Source organism: Sarcophilus harrisii, chromosome 1, assembly GCF_902635505.1.
Source record: "Sarcophilus harrisii chromosome 1, mSarHar1.11, whole genome shotgun sequence".
NCBI classification, from domain to species: Eukaryota; Metazoa; Chordata; class Mammalia; order Dasyuromorphia; family Dasyuridae; genus Sarcophilus; species Sarcophilus harrisii.
Window position 1 is genome coordinate 656266532 of NC_045426.1, and position 19082 is coordinate 656285613.

The 19082-nt window shown below is 37.9% G+C and overlaps 1 protein-coding gene across 11 annotated transcripts in view; it reads left to right on the forward strand.

The window, feature by feature from the left end:
• The window catches only part of PIP5K1C (phosphatidylinositol-4-phosphate 5-kinase type 1 gamma), a 130816-nt gene that overhangs the window by 64210 nt on the left and 47524 nt on the right, over positions 1-19082 (forward strand). For all 11 annotated transcript variants that reach the window (XR_004231219.1, XR_004231220.1, XR_004231218.1 and 8 more), the window contains exons 3-5: positions 10825-10914; positions 12684-12814; positions 14759-14876. Coding sequence is in view for 7 of the 11 variants with exons in the window: in XM_031947871.1 (XP_031803731.1) it covers positions 10825-10914; positions 12684-12814; positions 14759-14876 (339 nt within the window). In the remaining 4 variants the exon portion in view is untranslated. The remainder of the gene's footprint in view (positions 1-10824; positions 10915-12683; positions 12815-14758; positions 14877-19082) is intronic.

Genomic DNA, 19082 nt, shown 5'->3' on the forward strand with positions numbered 1-19082 from the left:
AATCTCAAGGGAATTAATGAAAAAAAAAATCAAATGAATGTGGCCTAGCTGTACCTGATCTAAAACTATATTATAAAGCAGCAGTCACCAAAACCATTTGGTATTGGCTAAGAAATAGATTAGTTGATCAGTGGAATAGGTTAGGTTCACAAGTCAACTATAGCAATCTAGTGTTTGACAAACCCAAAGATCCTAACTTTTGGGATAAGAATTAATTATTTGACAAAAACTGCTGAGAAAACTGGAAATCAGTATGACAGAAACTAGACATGGACCCACACTTAACACCGTACACCAAGATAAGATCAAAATGGATCCATGATTTAGGCATAAAGAATGAGATTATAAATAAATTAGAGGAATATAGGATAATTTACCTCTCAGACTTGTGGAAAAGGAAGTTCATCTTTGTGACCAAAGATGAACTAGAAACCATTATTGATCACAAAATAGAAAATTTTGATTATATCAAATTAAAAAGCCTTTTTACAAACAAAACTAATACAAGCAAGATTAAAAGGGAAGCAACAAACTGGGAAAACATCTTCACAGTTAAAGGTTCTGATAAAGGCTTCATTTCCAAAATATATAGAGAATTGACTCTGATTTATAAGAAATGAAGCCATTCTCCAGTTGATAAATGGTCAAAGGATATGAACAGACAATTTTCAGATGATGAAATTGAAACTATTACACTCGTATGAAAGAGTATTCCAAATCACTATTGATCAGAGAAATGCAAATTAAGACAACTCTGAGATACCACTACACACCTGTCAGATTGGCTAAGATGACAGGAAAAAATAATGATGAATGTTGGAGGAAATGCAGGAAAACTGGGACACTGATGCATTGTTGGTGGAGTTGTGAACAATTCCAACCATTCTGGAGAGTAATCTGGAATTATGCCCAAAAAGTTATCAAACTGCATACCCTTTGATCCAGCAGTAAAGAGATACTAAAGAGGGAAAAGGGACCTGTATGTGCCAAAATGTTTGTGGCAGCCCTGTTTATAGTGACTAGAAACTGGAAAATGAATGGATGCCCATCAATTGGAGAATGGTTGGGTAAATTGTGGTATATGAATGTTATGGAATATTATTGTTCTATAAGAAATGACCAGCAGGATGAATACAGAGAGGCTTGGAGAGACTTACATGAACTGATGCTAAGTGAAATGAGCAGAACCAGGAGATCATTATATACCTCAACAACGATACTCTATGAGGATGTATTCTGATGGAAATGGATTTCTTTGACAAAGAGACCTAACTCAGTTTCAGTTGATCAGTGATGGACAGAGGCAGTTACACCCAAAGAAAGAATATTGGGAAATGAATGTAAACTGTTTGCATTTTTGTTTTTCTTCCCGGGTTATTTCTACCTTCTGAATCCAATTCTCCCTGTGCAACAAGAGAACTGTTCGGTTCTGCACACATATATTGTATCTAGGATATACTGTTCCGATTATGTTCCGATTTTTCCCCTCTCTCCCTCCACCCCCTCCCCCAGATGGCAAGCAGTCCTATACATGTTAAATAGGTTACAGTAGATCTTGGATACAATATATGTGTGCAGAACTGAACAGTTTTCTCTTATTAAATCTTACTTTCTGCATGACTGGCCTCCTTTTTCTGGATTGGCATTTTTCTGAGAATTTTTATTTTGCTTCTTCATTACTAAGGTCAAAACCTGCTCCCACCATCCTTAGCTTCTCCACTGTTTCTGGACACATCTGCAACTTTCACTTTTTATCTTTTGTAGTGAAACATAAATCACACAAATGTAGCTTTTTTTTTTTAAATAACTTTTTATTGACAGAACCCATGCCAGGGTAATTTTACATACCCTGTTTTTAACATATTTAGGACTGCTATTTAACATTTTTAGGACTGCTTGCCATCTGGGGGAGGGGGTGGAGGGAGAGAGGGGAAAAATCGGAACAGAAGTGAGTGCAAGGGATAATGTTGTAAAAAATTACCCTGGCATGGGTTCTGTCAATAAAAAATATACAAAAAAAAATCTTTATAGAACATCATTGTTTGAGATAACCTTGATTAGATGCAAAAACAGCATCTAAGACTGGTTCCTGTTTCTGAGAATTTATAGATCATTTGGGGGAGAAGCATAATCAGGGTTGGGGACACTGGGCAGTGAGTACTAAATTGAAACAGATCACTATAAATTGGATTGATGAGAGAAGGCTTCTTAAATAAAATGGAGCTTATTGGAAAATAGCGTTTTGATCAACAGTGATAAAAGATGAACATTTCAAATGGTAGGAGTTACGGGACAAAGAAAGGCATCTCTAACTCCTATGTTCAAAATGGGAAACCAATACTGTACACAGTAGATCTTTTATTGAAGTGGCATTTTATCTTCTCATTCCCCTGCTTGAAGATTCATTTTCATCTGCTTGCCCATCTCCTTCCTCACAATCACCCCATCTCCTTTCTTTTGAATGTAAATACTCTGTGTGTCCCAAGAGTCTTCACCAGTTTTGTTCTTAACACTCAACAGCTTCAGCCTTCCTCTTATGGCTGAAGGATCCTACCCCAAACAGACATCCCTGCCGCCTTTACTTAGCAACCAATGTTGATTGAGGCACCTGCAAGACACTGCACCCAGGTTTTTGTTTTTGTTTTTTTTTGGGGGGGGGGGCTGAAATACAATAGCACTTTATCTTTAATAAGCACTTTTCTCACAACAACCCAGTGAGGTATAATGTAGTTGAAAGAATGCTGCTCTTAGATCTGGGAGACCACACAGTATCTATTGGAATCCTGACTCTCACTTACTCCCTGAACAATTTGGACATGCCATTTAGCCTTCCCAAGCCCCAGTTTCTTCATCTGTAAAATGAAAGAGTTGGACCAGACCCCTCAAGGTCCTTTCCCTCTTTAGATATATGAAGCTGAAACTAGGTAGTGTAAGTATCTTAATTTTATACATGGAAAAAAAAAAAAAAGGCTCTCCAGGTTCTCTACAGCTCTCCAAGAGTGACCTAGCTATCAAGTGTCAGCGGCAGTGTCCAAATATGAGGGGTCCCAGCTTGAAGTGGGCTCAGAGCCACACAGATCCACGTTCCTCACTTCTCTTGATTCTCTCCCTCTCTGCTGGTCCATTCCATACAACTTGCAAACATGCCTGTGGCTTCCCTGTCCTGAAAAAAAGCTTTACTTGATCCATCCTCCATGCTATCATTCTTCATATTTCTTCTGCCTTTGATGGTTAAACTTGACAAGATCCTATACAATGACTGACCCCCCACCCCCACCTTTTCTTCTCTGGTTCTGCTTTTCTTAGCCACTTATAATCTGATTTCTGATCTGATCATTTCATTCAAACTCTCCTCTCTTTAGAATGACTGATGACCTCTTTCTCCTCAACCTCTCTGCAACCTCTGATGCTGTTGATCACTTTCTCCTTGATAGGCCCTTCTCCCCTCTCCTGATCTTGTCCTCCCTATCAGAGCACTCCTGCTCTGGCTCCTTAGCTAAATCCTCAAGATCCCATCCTCTCACTGCAGATTTTCTCAGTCTCTCTTCTTTTCTCCTTTTATACTGAGTTACTAAGGACCCAAACTACTTAACCTGTCTGGGTCTCAGCTTCCTCATTTGTATATAAGGTTGTTGGATAAGATGATATCTGTGAACCGATAAAAATGCTTGAAATTCTAAAGATGGAGAGCTCACTCTTAACCATAAGTATCACAGAGGACTCATTGGAGAAGGCTACTTCTTAAGTTGAACCTGAAATGTGGGGTAGGATTTGTTCAGAGATGAGTGAAGAGGATATTCCAGGTAGAAGGAATATTAAACCAAAAGTTCAGAGGCAAGAAATTCCTCTAGTTGAGGAATAGTGAATATGTCACTTTGATGTTTGAAACTGATATGAACCAGAAGCCACGAACCATTAAAGTATATTGAAGAATAGGAGTGATACCATGATGTGATCCAGAATTATGTTTTTAGAATTTAAATGTAGTAGCTGGATTAGAGGAGAGACAAACTGAAAGAAGGTTTCACTCCTCTGAATCTTCATAAATAATTTTTCTAACCTAGGACATCCTCCTCCTCCTTCACAACTATATATAGCTTCTAAATTCTAGTTAAGTTCACTTCATCCCAGAAGTGTTACCAAAATATTCTCCCTGATGGTGGTACTATGTATAGACCACTAGAATCTTGAAGATCTGAATTCATCTGTGTGACCCTGGGCAAATCATTTAATCACTTTCTGCCTCAGTTTCTTCAACTAGATGAGAATAATCATAGCACTTACCTGCCAAGATTATTGTGAACCTAAATGAGATAATATTTGTTAAACACTCATTCCAATATCTGGGCACATAATAGGTGATTGGCAAATCTGTCCTCCTTTCCTATTTTTCTCTTTTCCATCTTTCCTCCCTCTCATTGTGTCATCATTCTGATATATTCCATAATGAATTATCAGCAATGGAAATAAAGCATTGTAGATGAGAAGGTTGGATTTGGGGTCTAAGGGCCTGAGTTGGAATCATGGCTCTGACATTTCCTGACAGAATCTCAGAATTGCAAAGGGTTTTTGGAGGCTATGTAGTTCAATCTATACTTGAACAAGAATTACCTGTACAATAAATCTGACAAATGATCATTCTGTCCTTGCTAGACTTCTCAATGAAGGGAATGCCAACTCCACAGGTACATCTGTTGCTGCTTTTTTGGACATTGCCAATTTTTGGAAGTGTTTCCTGGCATCCTGTGGGGGCCAAGCAAAGCAAGTCTAATCCCTCTTCCAAATGATAGCATTTCAGATACTTGAGGATAGCTATTTCTTCCCTCTAAGACTATTCTTCTCCCTTCGATCTTCAGACAGTCATAATTATGGCATGATCTTTAGGCCTTTTACCACCATAATTACTCTAGGTACATTCCAGCTTAACAGTGCTTCCTTAATATGGTACCTGGAACTGAACATAGTACAATAGGTATGATCTGACTAGAAGAACCTTCATTTTTCTAGTTCTGACAACTATGCTTACTTAATGCAGCTTAAGATCAGATTTTTTTTTTTTGGCTGCACTGTCTACTGACTGCTATGCCATTAGTAACATATTGAACTGAAATTTCTAGGTTACTTTCAGAGGTCCCATTATCTAACCAAGCTTCTTTTATACTGTATTATACTACAAAGTTAATTTTCTTTTCTTGTATAAAGCCTTTTCCAACTTGGACATCCTGAATTATCTAGATAATTTTATAGTTATCTTTCCTAACTTCCCTCTTAATGGTTTTATTCAATAACCCACAGTTTTACCTATTAAGATCTTTTTTGAATCTTTTCTCTGTCAATAAACATGTTAACCATCCCTCTTAAGTTTGTCATGTACAAATTTGATGAATATCACTGATGACTATAACTAAGGAATTGACCAAAATTTTAAAGAGCATAGTCCTAAGCACAAGTCCTTAGTCAATTCCAATAAAATACTCCTTCCTGCTATGAAATCATTAATGACTTATATTTGGACCTAGTCCTTCAACCAGTTTTTTGGTAAGATTTCTGAATAATTATTCTGCACTTCTTTTCTTTTGTCAAAAACTAGAAACAGATCAAGATGGTATAGGAGCTACCTATACCATTGTGATACGTTGGAAAGAGTATTGGACTTGAAGTCAAGAGAACTAGATTTGAATCTAGCTTCAGTACTAAATATGTAATTGGGGGGAGAGAAGTGTCTTAGAAAATGACAAAACTTGTTGCACATAGATTTGTGGACCCCTTAAAATAACCACAGGGCCCTCAGGTTAAGAACTGTTGGACCAAATTATGATACAAATCGAATGAGATGAAATTTATTAGAGGTAAATGTAAACTGCAACTGATTTTTTTTTTTAAAAGATCAACTCTACAAGTACAGAATATAGGAGATATAGCTAGATAGCCATTCATGTGGCAAAGACTTGGGAGTTTTAGTGGCCACTAGGTGACACAGTGGACAGAGCACTAGGCCTGGAGTCGAGAGTACCTGAGTTCAAGTCCACCAGCCTGAGACATTTACAAGTTATATTACTCTTGGCAAATCACTTAACCTCTGTTTACCTTAGTTTCTCCAATAATAAATGTGTTTGCTAACATCCCCTCCCAGCGTTTTGTGAAGATGAAATGAGACAGTAGTTATAATGTGCTAGCTTAGTACTTGGGACATAGTAGGTTCTGTATAATTGTTTGTTTTTTGTTGTTGTTATTATTATTAGACTTTAAACAATATAAATCAACAATGTGACATCAATCAAAAAACTCAATGCATTCTTAATCTAAATTGATGAGAACTATAGTATCTAGAATAAAAGAAGTGCTAGTTCCACTGTACTCTGTTTTAGATACTTCGTTTTCGCAAAGACATTGATGAATTGGATGCCATTCTCTGAAAGGCCACTATGATTGGGAGTAGACTTATAACCAAGACATAAGGATAAGTTGAAAGGACCACAAATATTTCATCTTGAAAAGAGAAAGCTTAGCCATGCTCAAATACTTGAAGGCTGTCATTTAGAAGAGGGATTAGATTTGTTTTGTTAGGCCTTAGATGGCAGAACTAGGAGCAGTGGAGGAAAGTTGCCAAGATACAGATGTTATCTTGGATGTTAAAAACCTTGCCAGCAGTTAAGGTTTTCCAACAGTGGAATACACTCTCTCAAGAAATAGAGATTTCCTGTCCCTGGAGATCTGTAAGGGAGACACTGGTTGATTGCTTAGCAGAGACATTCCAAAAAGAGGTTTGTGTTGTGAAATGATCCAACCATTCTGGAGAGCAATTTGGAACTATGCCCAGAGGGCTATAAAACTGTGCATACCCTTTGACCTAGCAGTGCCATTACTGGATCTATCTCCCAAGGAAGTCATAAAGGAGGGAAAAGGATCCATATGTGCAAAAATGTTTGTAGCAGCTCTTTTTGTGCAAAGAATTGGAAAATGAGTAGATCCTCATCAATTAGGAAATGACTAAACAAGTTGTGAAATATGAAAGTATGTGGTATATGAAGGTAATAGAATATTGATCTATAAAAAGTAATAAGCTGGTTTTAGAAAGGCCTGGAAAGATTTACATGAACTGTTGTTAATAAAAACAAATGAAATAAGCAGAACCAGGAATACATTGTGCACAGTAACAGGAAGAATGTACAATGATCAACTATGAAAAACTTGGTTCTTCTCAGTGGTTCAGTGATTCAAAACAATCCCAATAGACTTTGGACAGAAAATGCCATCTGCAAAAAGAACTAAGGAGACTGAATATAAATCAACACATGCTATGTTTACTTCTTTTTTCTGTTTTTTTTTTTTTTTTTATCTCTTCCATAGTTTTTCCCTTTTGCTTTAATTTTTCTCTCCTAGCATGATTCGTAAAATAACATGTATCAAAAATAAAGAGGAAAAAAAAAGAGGGATTCATGATTAAGGGGTAGAAGTGGACTCAATGAATTTTTTTAAGTTCCTTCAAATGCTAAGATTCTATAAGTAATTCTAGTTATATTATAGAATCATATTTTAAATGTGTAAAATGCTTGATAATTTTATTTTGCTCTCCCTAGAAGAATAGATGTACCTAGTTTTAGTGCCAGAAAAATCAGGGTTTAAGGCCCTGCCTATGACTTACAGATCTCTGGCTGTGTGATTCTGGCAAGTTGCTTAACCTCTCAGTGCACTGGGCAAATCTCCAGGACTGTAAGTTGCAGAGTTGTACATCTATCCTGTTAAAAGGAGTTTCCTACTGAGTGGATGCCCATCAGTTGGAAAATGGCTGAATAAATTGTGATATATTAATATTATGGAATATTATTGTTCTGTAAGAAATGACCAACAGGAGGATTTCAGAAAGGCCTGGAGAGACTTACACGAACTGATGCTGAGTGAAACGAGCAGGGCCAAGAGATCATTATATACTTCAACAAAATACTATATGATGACCAGTTCTGATGGACCTGGCCATCCTCAGCAATGAGATCAATCAAATCACTTCCAATGGAGCAGTAATGAACTGAACCAGCTACGCCCAGCGAAAGAACTCTGAGAGATGACTAAAAACCATTACATTGAATTCCCAATCCCTATATTTTTGCCCACCTGCATTTTTGATTTCCTTCACAAGTTAACTGTACAATATTTCAGAGTCTGATTCTTTTTGTACAGCAAAATAACAGTTTGGTCATGTATACTTATTGTGTATCTAATTTATATTTTAATATATTTAACATCTACTGGTCATCCTGCCATCTGGGGGAGGGGATGGGGGGGCAATAGGTGAAAAATTGGAACAAGAAGTTTGGCAATTGTTAATGCTGTAAAGTTACCCATACATATAATCTGTAAATAAAAGGCTATTAAAAAAAAAAAAAAGGCAAGGAAAAAAAAATAAAAATAAAAGGGATTTCCTGTATCTTCACTCTTTACTGATTTGATTGTGTAGTTCTAGGAAAATTACTTAACTTTTCAGAGACTCAGACTACTCCCCAAAACTGTAATTTAAAAAAACAAGCTGTCACTGTAATGTGGTAGAGAAAATATCCTCACCCAGAGTTTCCTGTGCCAGAGAAATCACAGGGCTGAGCCAAATAATGGGGTAAGAGGTAGAATAAATGGTGATTGGGGGGAACTGGAAAGAGTAAGAAAAACATGGGAACCAGTTATTCCTCTGACATTTGCCATGTGTCCATAGGAAGTCACTCAACCTCTCAGTGTCCCAAGCAGTTTTTAAACTATCCATAGCAAGAAGTTTTTCACACTGGTAAAATCAAAGATCAAAACCCTAATCCCTATCTCAAAGATTTCAGCTCCAATACATCTTTCACACTGCTGCCACTGATTTTCCTTAGTGCAGATCTGACCTGATCATTCCTCTACCCAACAAACTCTGTGAGTTCCATATTTGCCCTGGGTGAGATAGAAATCATTGAGAGAGAAATTTCTGCCAAGTACTTCCAGACTCTTTACTATCTGATCCTAAGCTATCTTTCTAGGCTCATTGTACTTTACTTCCTGTCTAGCATTCTGGGACCTAACCACACTTGCAGGCTTGTCTATGACAAATTTATTCATTATATATGGTACTCCATCTCCCCTCATCATACCCTTTGCACTTACTATCTTGTGTTTGGTACCCTATTGCCCTCCTTTCTCATCTGCACCTCATAAAATTTCTTTTCCATCAAGATTCAGCTCAGATGTCTCCATTGGAAATCTTTCCTGAACTTCCAGTGCCTTTCCTTTCAATGTATCAAGGGCTTAATTATTTTGTATTTGCATTTGCTCACTTTATATTTATTTTGTATATATTTCTAAATGTGCCTGTCATCTCCTTGGTGGAATGCTGTTTTCTTTTTTAAATTTAATTTGTTTTCCAAATTCATATAAAAGTGGCTTTCAACATTCAGTTTTGTAAGTCTTTGTGTTCCATATTTTTCTCCCTCCATTCCTTACCTCTCCTTCTCCCAAGACAGCAAGCAATCTGATATAGGCTAAATATGTGCAATTCTTTTAAACTCATTTCCATATGTGTCATGTTGTACTAAAAAATCGGACCAAAAGGCAAGAAAAAAACAAACAAAAAAGGTGAAAATACTATGTTTCAATCCATAACCAGTCTCCAAAGTTCTCTCTCTGAATATGAATGGGATTTTCCATTTTAGGTCTATTGGAATTACCTTGACTTCCTGTATTGTTGAGTCCATCACAGTTAATCATCACATAATCGTCTTGTTAACTGTGTACAATGTTCTCTTGGTTCTGCTCACTTTACTTAGCATCAGTTCTTGGAAGTCTTTTCAGGCTTTTCTGAAATTAACCTGCTCATCATATCTTATAAAACAACAATATTCTGTTACATTCATATACCATAATTTATTCAATATTCCCCAACACATGAGCATCCGCTCAATTTCCATTTCCTTGCAACTACTAAAAAGGATGCTACAAACATTTTTGGACATGTGGGTCCTTCTCCCTCTTCTATGATCTCTTTGGGATACAGACCAAGTAGTGACACTGCTGGATCAAAGAGTATGCAGTTTGATAGCCCTTTAGGCATAGTGCCAAATTGCTCTCTAGAATAATTGGATCAGTTCATAACTCTACCAACAATGAGAATGTTAACTTCTTTAGAGTAAAGGATTATATAACTCTTTGGAATTGTATACACAGTTCTCAGCATAATGTCTAACACATAGTATGTTTAATGAATGATCATTAATTGATTAATGGATGTTCATTACAGATGTGTATGTGTTCCATTCTAATCTAAATATCTCTTAGTACATTCTGTGGCATACAGTAGGCATTTGGTAAATGTTTCTTTGAATTCAATGCTAGGCCATTTCCAGTCTTACAATGCTAGGCCATTCTAGAGGAATTGGCAATCTATTTTGCTTGAAATATTGCATGATCCTATTTTCAGGGGCATGTGGGCTGGTCATCCATCTCCATGCTAATTTGGAGAATGTCTGCCTCCCATGATCTCCTCCCAAATTTAAACAGGGTACCACTTTACTCCCACCCACCCTCTACCAAGGAAAATCAGTAGGGCCTGCCTGTCTTGTAAAAGTTGGCACACAGCCCTGCCTTTCTTGCTTATGAGAGTTGGCTTTTCTTTAACCTTTGAGTCAGTATCCTGAGAGAGAGAGAGAGACAGATAGACAGACAGACACATACACACACACACACACCTTAACATGTTAGTTGTAAAAAGTTTAGGATCCCTTTAGCAAACCAATCCCTGACTTGTGCCAAGATGACTTTTCAATGACTTTTAACATATACCTTTCCTTTCTACTCTTTTTCCAGTCTCCAATGTTGCCTGGACAATCCAGTGGACATGGGAAGAAGCTAGGTCATCGGGGAGTTGATGCTTCTGGAGAAACCACCTACAAAAAGGTCCTATAGCTGATTTGTAATCAGTGATTTGGAGGGTATTAGATATGAAATTTGTCTAGTTGAGAAACTGAAAAAAATGAATGATAAAGAGATCTGGTAACCGAAAAGATGGTGATCATTCCTATCCTGTGCTCTGATCAGCTGCCTCCTAAAATATAAGGTCTAGGCAGCACATTTTAGGAAGGACATATACAATCTGAGTCATGATGAGAGGAAAGCACTCAGAATGGTGATAGGATTGGAAACTGGGTCATGTGAAAATCAGTTTCAGGAAGTAGGAGGATTAGCTTGACAGCAGAACACTTCAAAGCACATAGTAGAAGTGCATTAGTTTATGTATTAAGGATTAGGATGGCACTTGGGGAAATTTGGGAAGGCAGAGATTTTTGTCAATATAAGGAAAAACTCCCCAATATTTAGAACTTTTCAAAAGTCAAGACCACCTTATGAATTAATGTTGTCTATTTCTGGTGGTCAAGCAGAGGTAATGACTACTTTTTGAGAATGCTGTGTTGGGCATTTCTTCTTGTGTAGTGGTAGCAGTTAAACCAAAGAATTTCTGGTTGGAAGGAAGATCATTTAATTCTGTGAAAAGAAAGTGCTGGACATTGTTATACAGAGGCTATTCCTTGCTTGCAGTAGCCAATCTAGTATAGAAATAAACTTCCTCATCTCTATCAAGGAGAGACCCTGGATATAACTAAGATTATGAATGGTTCTGTAATACAGACATGAATCTCAGGGAATTAGTATGACACAAGAAAATAAACTTGGAGTCAGAAGGCCCAGTTTCACATTCTACCACTATTGTTAACCACTCTGATTTGAAGTCCTTTTCCATCTCAGAGCCTCACTTTCATTCTTTTGTAAACCAGAGATAATACTTAATACTACCTACCTCCTGAGATTGTTGTGAGAAAAGTTTTTTTTTTGTTTTTTGTTTTTTTTACAAACTATAAAGGTCTATGAAAATATCTAGATAAATCCCCTTTATCTGGAAACATCATTAAAAGGGTCCCTTTTTAGTTCTTAACCTTAAATGAAAGCATTCCCATCAAGTAGTCATCTACTAAACTAACCAGAAATTCTTTTAAATGTATCTTTGAATTTTGTCATAGTATAAGGTGATTAATTGATGTATTGCAGTTGACCTATGATAAAATCCATGTAATGTCTTAAGTCTCTCAGTTTAAGCTACTGGAAGTTGAAGAGTCCTCAGTATGATAAACCTTATCCATCACTGATTGTGAAACCATATATAATGTTAAATAAGGACTTGCTAATGATCTGAGTACTTTGGCCCTGGGAATCAGGAAACATGGGCTGTAAACCGAGGTATTCATTTTACTTAGGCAATATAGTTTTCCTCCCTAGATAACTTTAGTTTTCCCATCTATAACTGCCTCATATACATATTGAGAATAAAAATGAGATGAGTAATAAAATGTTTAGAAAAAAATACTGGTGGAAGATAATGTGATATGATAACTATATTGATTAAAATTCATAAATTATATTTTTAAATATCTCCTAGTGTAAATACAAATTAATACATGACTATAGAAACAGGGTAATTTGGGTATCATATGCATATTGCTATTTCCTCCATACCAACACCAAAACTGAATTTGTACTAATTTATAGTTGGCAGAGTTGAACTGACTGCATCTTCCTGAGTCATCCTATGAAGCTGAATGTTAGGGTTGACTCCTGGATTGTGAGGTTGTAAGAATTAAAAGGGGTAATGATTTTGTTGTGCTTTTCCACAGACCACCTCCTCTACTCTTCGGGGGGCCATCCAGTTGGGAATTGGCTACACTGTAGGCAACCTGAGCTCCAAACCAGAGAGAGATGTCCTCATGCAGGATTTTTATGTGGTGGAGAGCATCTTTTTCCCCAGGTATAGCTCTGGAAATGTATGTGTGGTGGGCTGAAAGTGGGGAGGAAGTCAAAGAATGCCCAGGGTCCACACTCCTCAGTGGGTAAAAACATTGGTTATAATCATGAAAAACAGACCCCTCCCCCTAAACTACTCCCAGTCAATCTCACAGATTGAGCTGAAGTTTTATCCTTAGCACCAATCTTAAAAGAAAAGCAGTTTTGACAGGTTCTTTGCAACCGTTTTGGGCTGGGCCTCTGAGACCCTTTAAATTTTGTGGCCTTGGAGGCTCCTAATTACTTAGCTCAAGCAGCAGGGAAGCATGTGGTGTGCCCTATTCCCCCTCCTGCTTCCTCTGGTCATATTCCATGGCCTATTTCTATATCACATTGCAGTTCTGGGCCTAGGCCTAAGAACTGAGGCCCATCTGGGCAAGGATACTTTGCCCAGAAGCATCATGAAGAGGACAATAATGAGGCCCTCAAGTTGCTCACTTCTGCTTCAATATAGGAGAACAGCATTTTCTGAAAGCCTAATTTTCATTGGCTCCATACAGCTTAGAAGATGACCTGCATATTGTGGCTCACATCCACCTTCCCTAGATGGTGGTTGTTGGATTGTTGTTGTTGTTGTTTTCAATATTATCCTTCTTTCCCATGAGAGGCATCTCTGTAGTATATGAAGAGCTGGCCTCAAAGCCACTGTGACCTGGGTTCAAGTCCTATCTCTGAAACCTATCTACTGTGAGAGCTTGGACAGGTCGCTTCACCCCTCACGTTGTAGGCAGCTCCTCAAATTGCAACAAAAACGTGATCAGCATTGACAGAGATGATTTTCTTACCCAGGAGCTTCCTATAAACATTGATCTTGTAGGTCCAGGCCCTCTCTTTCTCGCCTGTCACACCCTCCATTCTAAATAGACTTGCATGAGAGCTGTTCTCTAGGTATAATACTCAGCCTTTCCCTCCTTCATTTGGTACACAAGTAGTGCTTTGCTTCTGAGACATGCTCTCCCTTGCCTCTGTCTTGGAACAGTCCTGGTAGACATCAGAGCATATCTTGGGTGCCATCTTTTGTCTCTGCTGCCCTCCCCAGCGGCCCCACTTAAGCCATCTTGGAACGATTTCTTTGACTTGTTGTTTATTTCCTTACATGTAATGTTGTATCACAGGACCCAGGACAAGGTTCTAGCTTTACCATTTATTGCATCTATAACCATTGGCTAGTCATTTTATCTCTCGCTCTTCCCTTCTGTAAAAGGAGGAGATTGAACTTGATGATTTCCAAGGTTCCTTCCAGCCCTAAATCTATTACTCCTCAGAATAATAAATTTTTTGAGGGCAAGAAGTATTTGGTAAAAACAAAAGTCTTTACATTCCCACTGCTTTGCGTATAACAAGCAGTTAATAAATGCTTCTTGAATTGGACTGGAAGGCATAGAACGCCTTCACTTTCATAATAACTCAAGTTGAGACCATTCTAACATTGGAATGGTGATCTCACCCCACTGCTTTCACAAAATACAGACCCTAAAAACATCATTCCTTCCTTCCTGGCATCATTCATCTCTATACTTTGGATGTTGGGCAAGTTAGTTCTCCTTTTTGAGCCTCAGTTTCTCCATAAGTAAAAACAGGGATGTTGGACTTAATCTAAGGTCTATCTGGGCCATAAAAATTCAGTGTTATAAAACTTCTTTCACCTCTGAAGTTTTTGTTGTAAGAGGCCTTCCAGTTAGGAAGCTCCATAATCTTAAGACTCTTCCCATTTCAAATATTCTAGGATATGATTGTGATTTTTGTAATAAGGATATTATTTTGTTAAATTATTATTATTATTATGTCCTTTGAGTAGCTTTCTCTTTGAGGTTGGGAGGAAATAGTCTTTTGAATGAGAGTGAAATGAAGTAGGAGATAAAATTAATGCAAATCACACACATTTCCACCTTGCATCCTTTCCACACAGCGAAGGAAGTAACCTCACTCCTGCCCATCACTACGCCGACTTCAGATTCAAAACCTATGCACCTGTGGCTTTTCGGTATTTCCGAGAGCTCTTTGGTATTCGTCCTGACGACTATTTGGTAGGTAATGTATGCTTGGGATTTTTCTTTTGTTTTTGCATGGCACTGATGTAGTTTGAAACCATCATGGTCATTTCTAAGCAGAAATGACCATTGTTTTTTCCCCGGCTGGTTTTTCCCACCACTTTGGTGGAAAAGTACTTAGAATATGGGCTAGCAGATAATTTTTATTGCATGGTGGCCAGGAGCAAAACAGATCTAAGGAAAATTGTAAAGTCAGATACTTAGCTTTGCTCATCTGATGTCATTTCCTATAAGACATAGCTTGAACTAGCCAAAAATTCAGCCATAGAGTTGGCCATAGACTTCCAAAAAATCCATTCTGTTTTTATGTCCCTATTACATAAATCACCAACAAGCGTTGTGAATTTGGCCAAGTCTTTTCATAAAATCAAAGAATCTCAGAGTTGGAACTTCAGAGTTAATTTAGTCCCACTCCTATCGCAGCATGAATCCCAGGTTACTTCAAAGGTTGGGGAACTATTAATTCCATTTTTAGTGGAAAGTTTCTACCCATTGGTTCTGATTCTAGTTAACCAATCACACAAGTCTGTTCTTTTCTGCATAACAACTTTCCAAATATTTTAAATCAGCAAAAATGTTTTCTCTCTTCTATTTGTTCTCTTCTTTGGGGCTCAGTTTCCTGAAAATAAATGAATTAACCTATATGAGACATCATTGCACACATGAATTATTCCAAAAGCCTGTATCTGCCTGCCTCAAATCTCTCCTTACTTCAATCTATCCTCCAAGTGATTTTCCTAAAGTGAAGGCCCAGTTACATCACAGCCTTTATCCCCCCTCTATCCCTTCCTTCCCACCCCCCACTCCACAAAAAAAAAAATAAACTCCAGTAGTTTCCAATGCCTTCCAGGAATAAATACATATGCTTTGTTTACTATTCATAGCCCTTCCCTATCTCTAAAGTCTGCTTAAGCCTTTCACATACTTTTTGTTCTAGCCTGGCTTTCTAGACACTGGTCTTCTGGCTATTTCATAAAGAAAACACTCTTATTTCTTTGGTCCTGGCATTTTCCTTGGCTGTCCCCTATTCCTGAAATATTCTTCCTCCTTCTCTTTGATTACTGACCTCTATGGCTTTTTTAAAATCCCAAATACATTCCCATCTTCTACAGGAAACCTTCCCCAACCTTCTTTATTCTAATGTCTTCCCTCCATTTTTTCCCATTTATCCTGTATTTGTTGTTCCCATTTATCCTTGCTTTGTTGTGATATTTATTTGCATGTTGTCTCCCCCAACAGGGGCAGGAACTGTCTTTTGCCTCTTGTACTAGCCCTTAGCATAGTGCCAATACATAGTAGGCACTCAGTAAATTTTGATTGATTAATTCTTAACTGTTTCTGTAATATGGACTCCATTGGCAGTATGGCGAAGTCTATGGACCCTTTCTCAGAATAATTTTTCTAAGTAATTGAAGGAAAGGATAAATTTTAGTTAGAGATTAGTGAACATGAAGGTATAATTTTTCCCCCCAAACAAATTCATAATTTCCCAGAAATCTATCCATGGACCTCAGCTTAAAAACCCTGCATCTGGATTATTTTCAGCTTTCATGATCTTGGGTCATTTTAAGCTTTTATATTATATGTTCTGTAGGCCTTTCTGTGATGTCTGAGATTTATCACCCTTTATATTTCCTATTAGTTTATCTTTTTATTCTTCCTGTGGCTCCCCCTCTCCCTTTTACAGACCTCTCCTTAATTACCTGCTTTCCCCTTTCCCTAACTAAAGTATTAGTTGTTAAGAATTTAAAGTGAATCCTTTCTCAGTATATTTGCAAATGAATTGAGCAGCTGTTCTCTGTTCAACCCATGCTAGGTTGAAATAATAAAAGAATTCAGACTTGCCATATCACTTTGAACAAGTTAATTCCTGCCTGCTTGTGTCTTCTAGCCTTCATTCTCTTTTTCTTCTTGCCAATTTTTCGCTAATAAAATATGAAGGATGATGGGGCAGCTAGGTGCACAGTGGTTAGAGTACCTGCCCTGAAGTCAGGAGGACCTGAGTTCAAATATGACTCAGACACTTAACACTTCCTGGCTGTGTGGCCCTAGGCAAATCACTTAACCCCAATTGCCTCAGCAAAAAAAAAAAAAAAAAAAAAGAGAGAGAGAGAGAGAGAGAGAGAGAGAAGAAGATATGAAGGATGAGATAAGAGGTAACAGTAACTATGGTAAAGAAAAGAAGGCTCTCTGATGTGTATGTATGTGTGCGCGCACACACACGCGCATGTGCATGTGCACATACATACATACATGTATATATATAATTTTTTTTAAACACACACACTATTGTGGGGTGAAGAGTGTAGATATACAATTGGCTTCACCAGTAGCTGCTGTCTGGAGGATCCTCCTCCCCACTAAGTGTCCTAATGGATTTTTTCAAGTTTACTGATAATTCCATTTTCTTTGCAGAGAGGTTGAGGACTATATTATCAAACACAGTCATTGATGTGATCTGTGATGTGGGGTTTATTACCAAATGATGACAGGCACCAAAAGTTGGTGTTCAGTCATGTGAAGAATTCACAGTAGCCATTCTCTTTGGCAAAAGGTAGATTTATTTAGGAGAATAAGTTATAGACAAAATGAATAAATACAATAGGCATTGGAAATGGTATGAAATAAGAGTTGGGAGAGTATATAAAAGACAAGTTCCTCAGTAGAACTCACAATTAACCTAGTAGAAAGGGAGCACCCCATGAAGTTGGAACATGCCCTTAGCTGGCAGGCTAAATCCTGAAAGGAACTTAGCACCCTAAAAGAGTTAGTTGTAAGGAGGAGAAATGGGGTTGGGGAGCAGAGTGGGGTTAAGGGACAAACCAGATGGCATGGGGGAATGGGAAAAGACATCACAAGGCAGAGTGCCGTGGCAAGCTGACCCAAAGGAAAGGAGCAGTAAAGTCATGGGCCCTAAGTTGTTTTATAGGGAAAATTTAGCCTCAGGGATATAACTGGGATTTCTGACAGAGCATGGCAAGGTGAGACTACTCTAGACCTCTACAGAGGTTGGGTCTCAGGTGTTTGGCATATCTTGGATTTCAGAGTGGACCAACCTCCCCCAAGGGTCAGACCATGTTGCTGAACTGATTGATCTCTAGGCAAGAACCTAGAATCAAGCAGAAGCCTGCTTGCCTCGGAGATCAATTCTTAGTTTCTCTTGGTTCAAAACAATATTTAGGATCTCATTAGTCATTATTCCATGTTTTTGTAGGGGTGTTTTGGTTTAACTTTTTTTTTTTTTTTTTGCTACCAGGAAGATTTCAACTTGATGGAGATGTGGAAAGATAGGGAAAAGAACATCCAGAAATTATTGAGATATTTAAAAATATATCAAGAAATAGTTTTTTAAGTGCATTGTTAGTACATTACAACTTAGGAAAGATTAGGAGTCATCACAGTAGCTAATGAAAGATGGCAGTGCAGTTAGAGCTACTTGGAAAATAGATTCACCAGATGAGAGGTACATAGCCCTCCTCTAATGGTTTGTGGTAAGGAGAGAAAGACTGCATTGTAACCCTTGAGATGGAAAGGCCTTCAGCCATGAAGTCAGGATCATCAATGCTAAGACTGCTTTTCATCTTCTTCAGTTTGCAGCAGGCACCTGTTGGATACCACTGGCCATGTTCTGGGGCCTTCTGCCCCATTCAACAATGGAATACCAAAAAATCTTCCCAGACTCAGAAAAAATCTTTGGGGCAAGAGAGAAAAAGAGCTGTATATCCTTATCTGAGAAGAAGGGGAAAATCCTGAACTTGTCACCACAAAAGTGCTGTTGTTTTTTGTTTTTTAACAGATGTGGGTGTGCATAAAAATGAGACTTGATCAGGATTAAGACTCTAAAGAACAAAGCCAATTCTCTCATAATAGCTGAGTTAAATGAGAAGAGAATACGTATCCCAACTGTGTAGTATGAAAGGCTAGTTGCCATTTTGATGATAGTAGTTACAAATTTGGGGGAAAGACACACGCCTTCCTGCCTCAGAAAGGTCACCTCTCAGATTTGCAGCCCTTCTCTTTCAGTTCCTGCCCGCCCCCTTGTACATCTCTTAATGATGCATGAGATAATTAAGTAGATAAAATCCTAGCTTGTTAATCCATGTAATGCTGTGAGCTGTTTTCAGTACAAACTAAGGAGTATTTAATGAATTATGGATTGAGTCCTTGGCATTTATTCTTTAA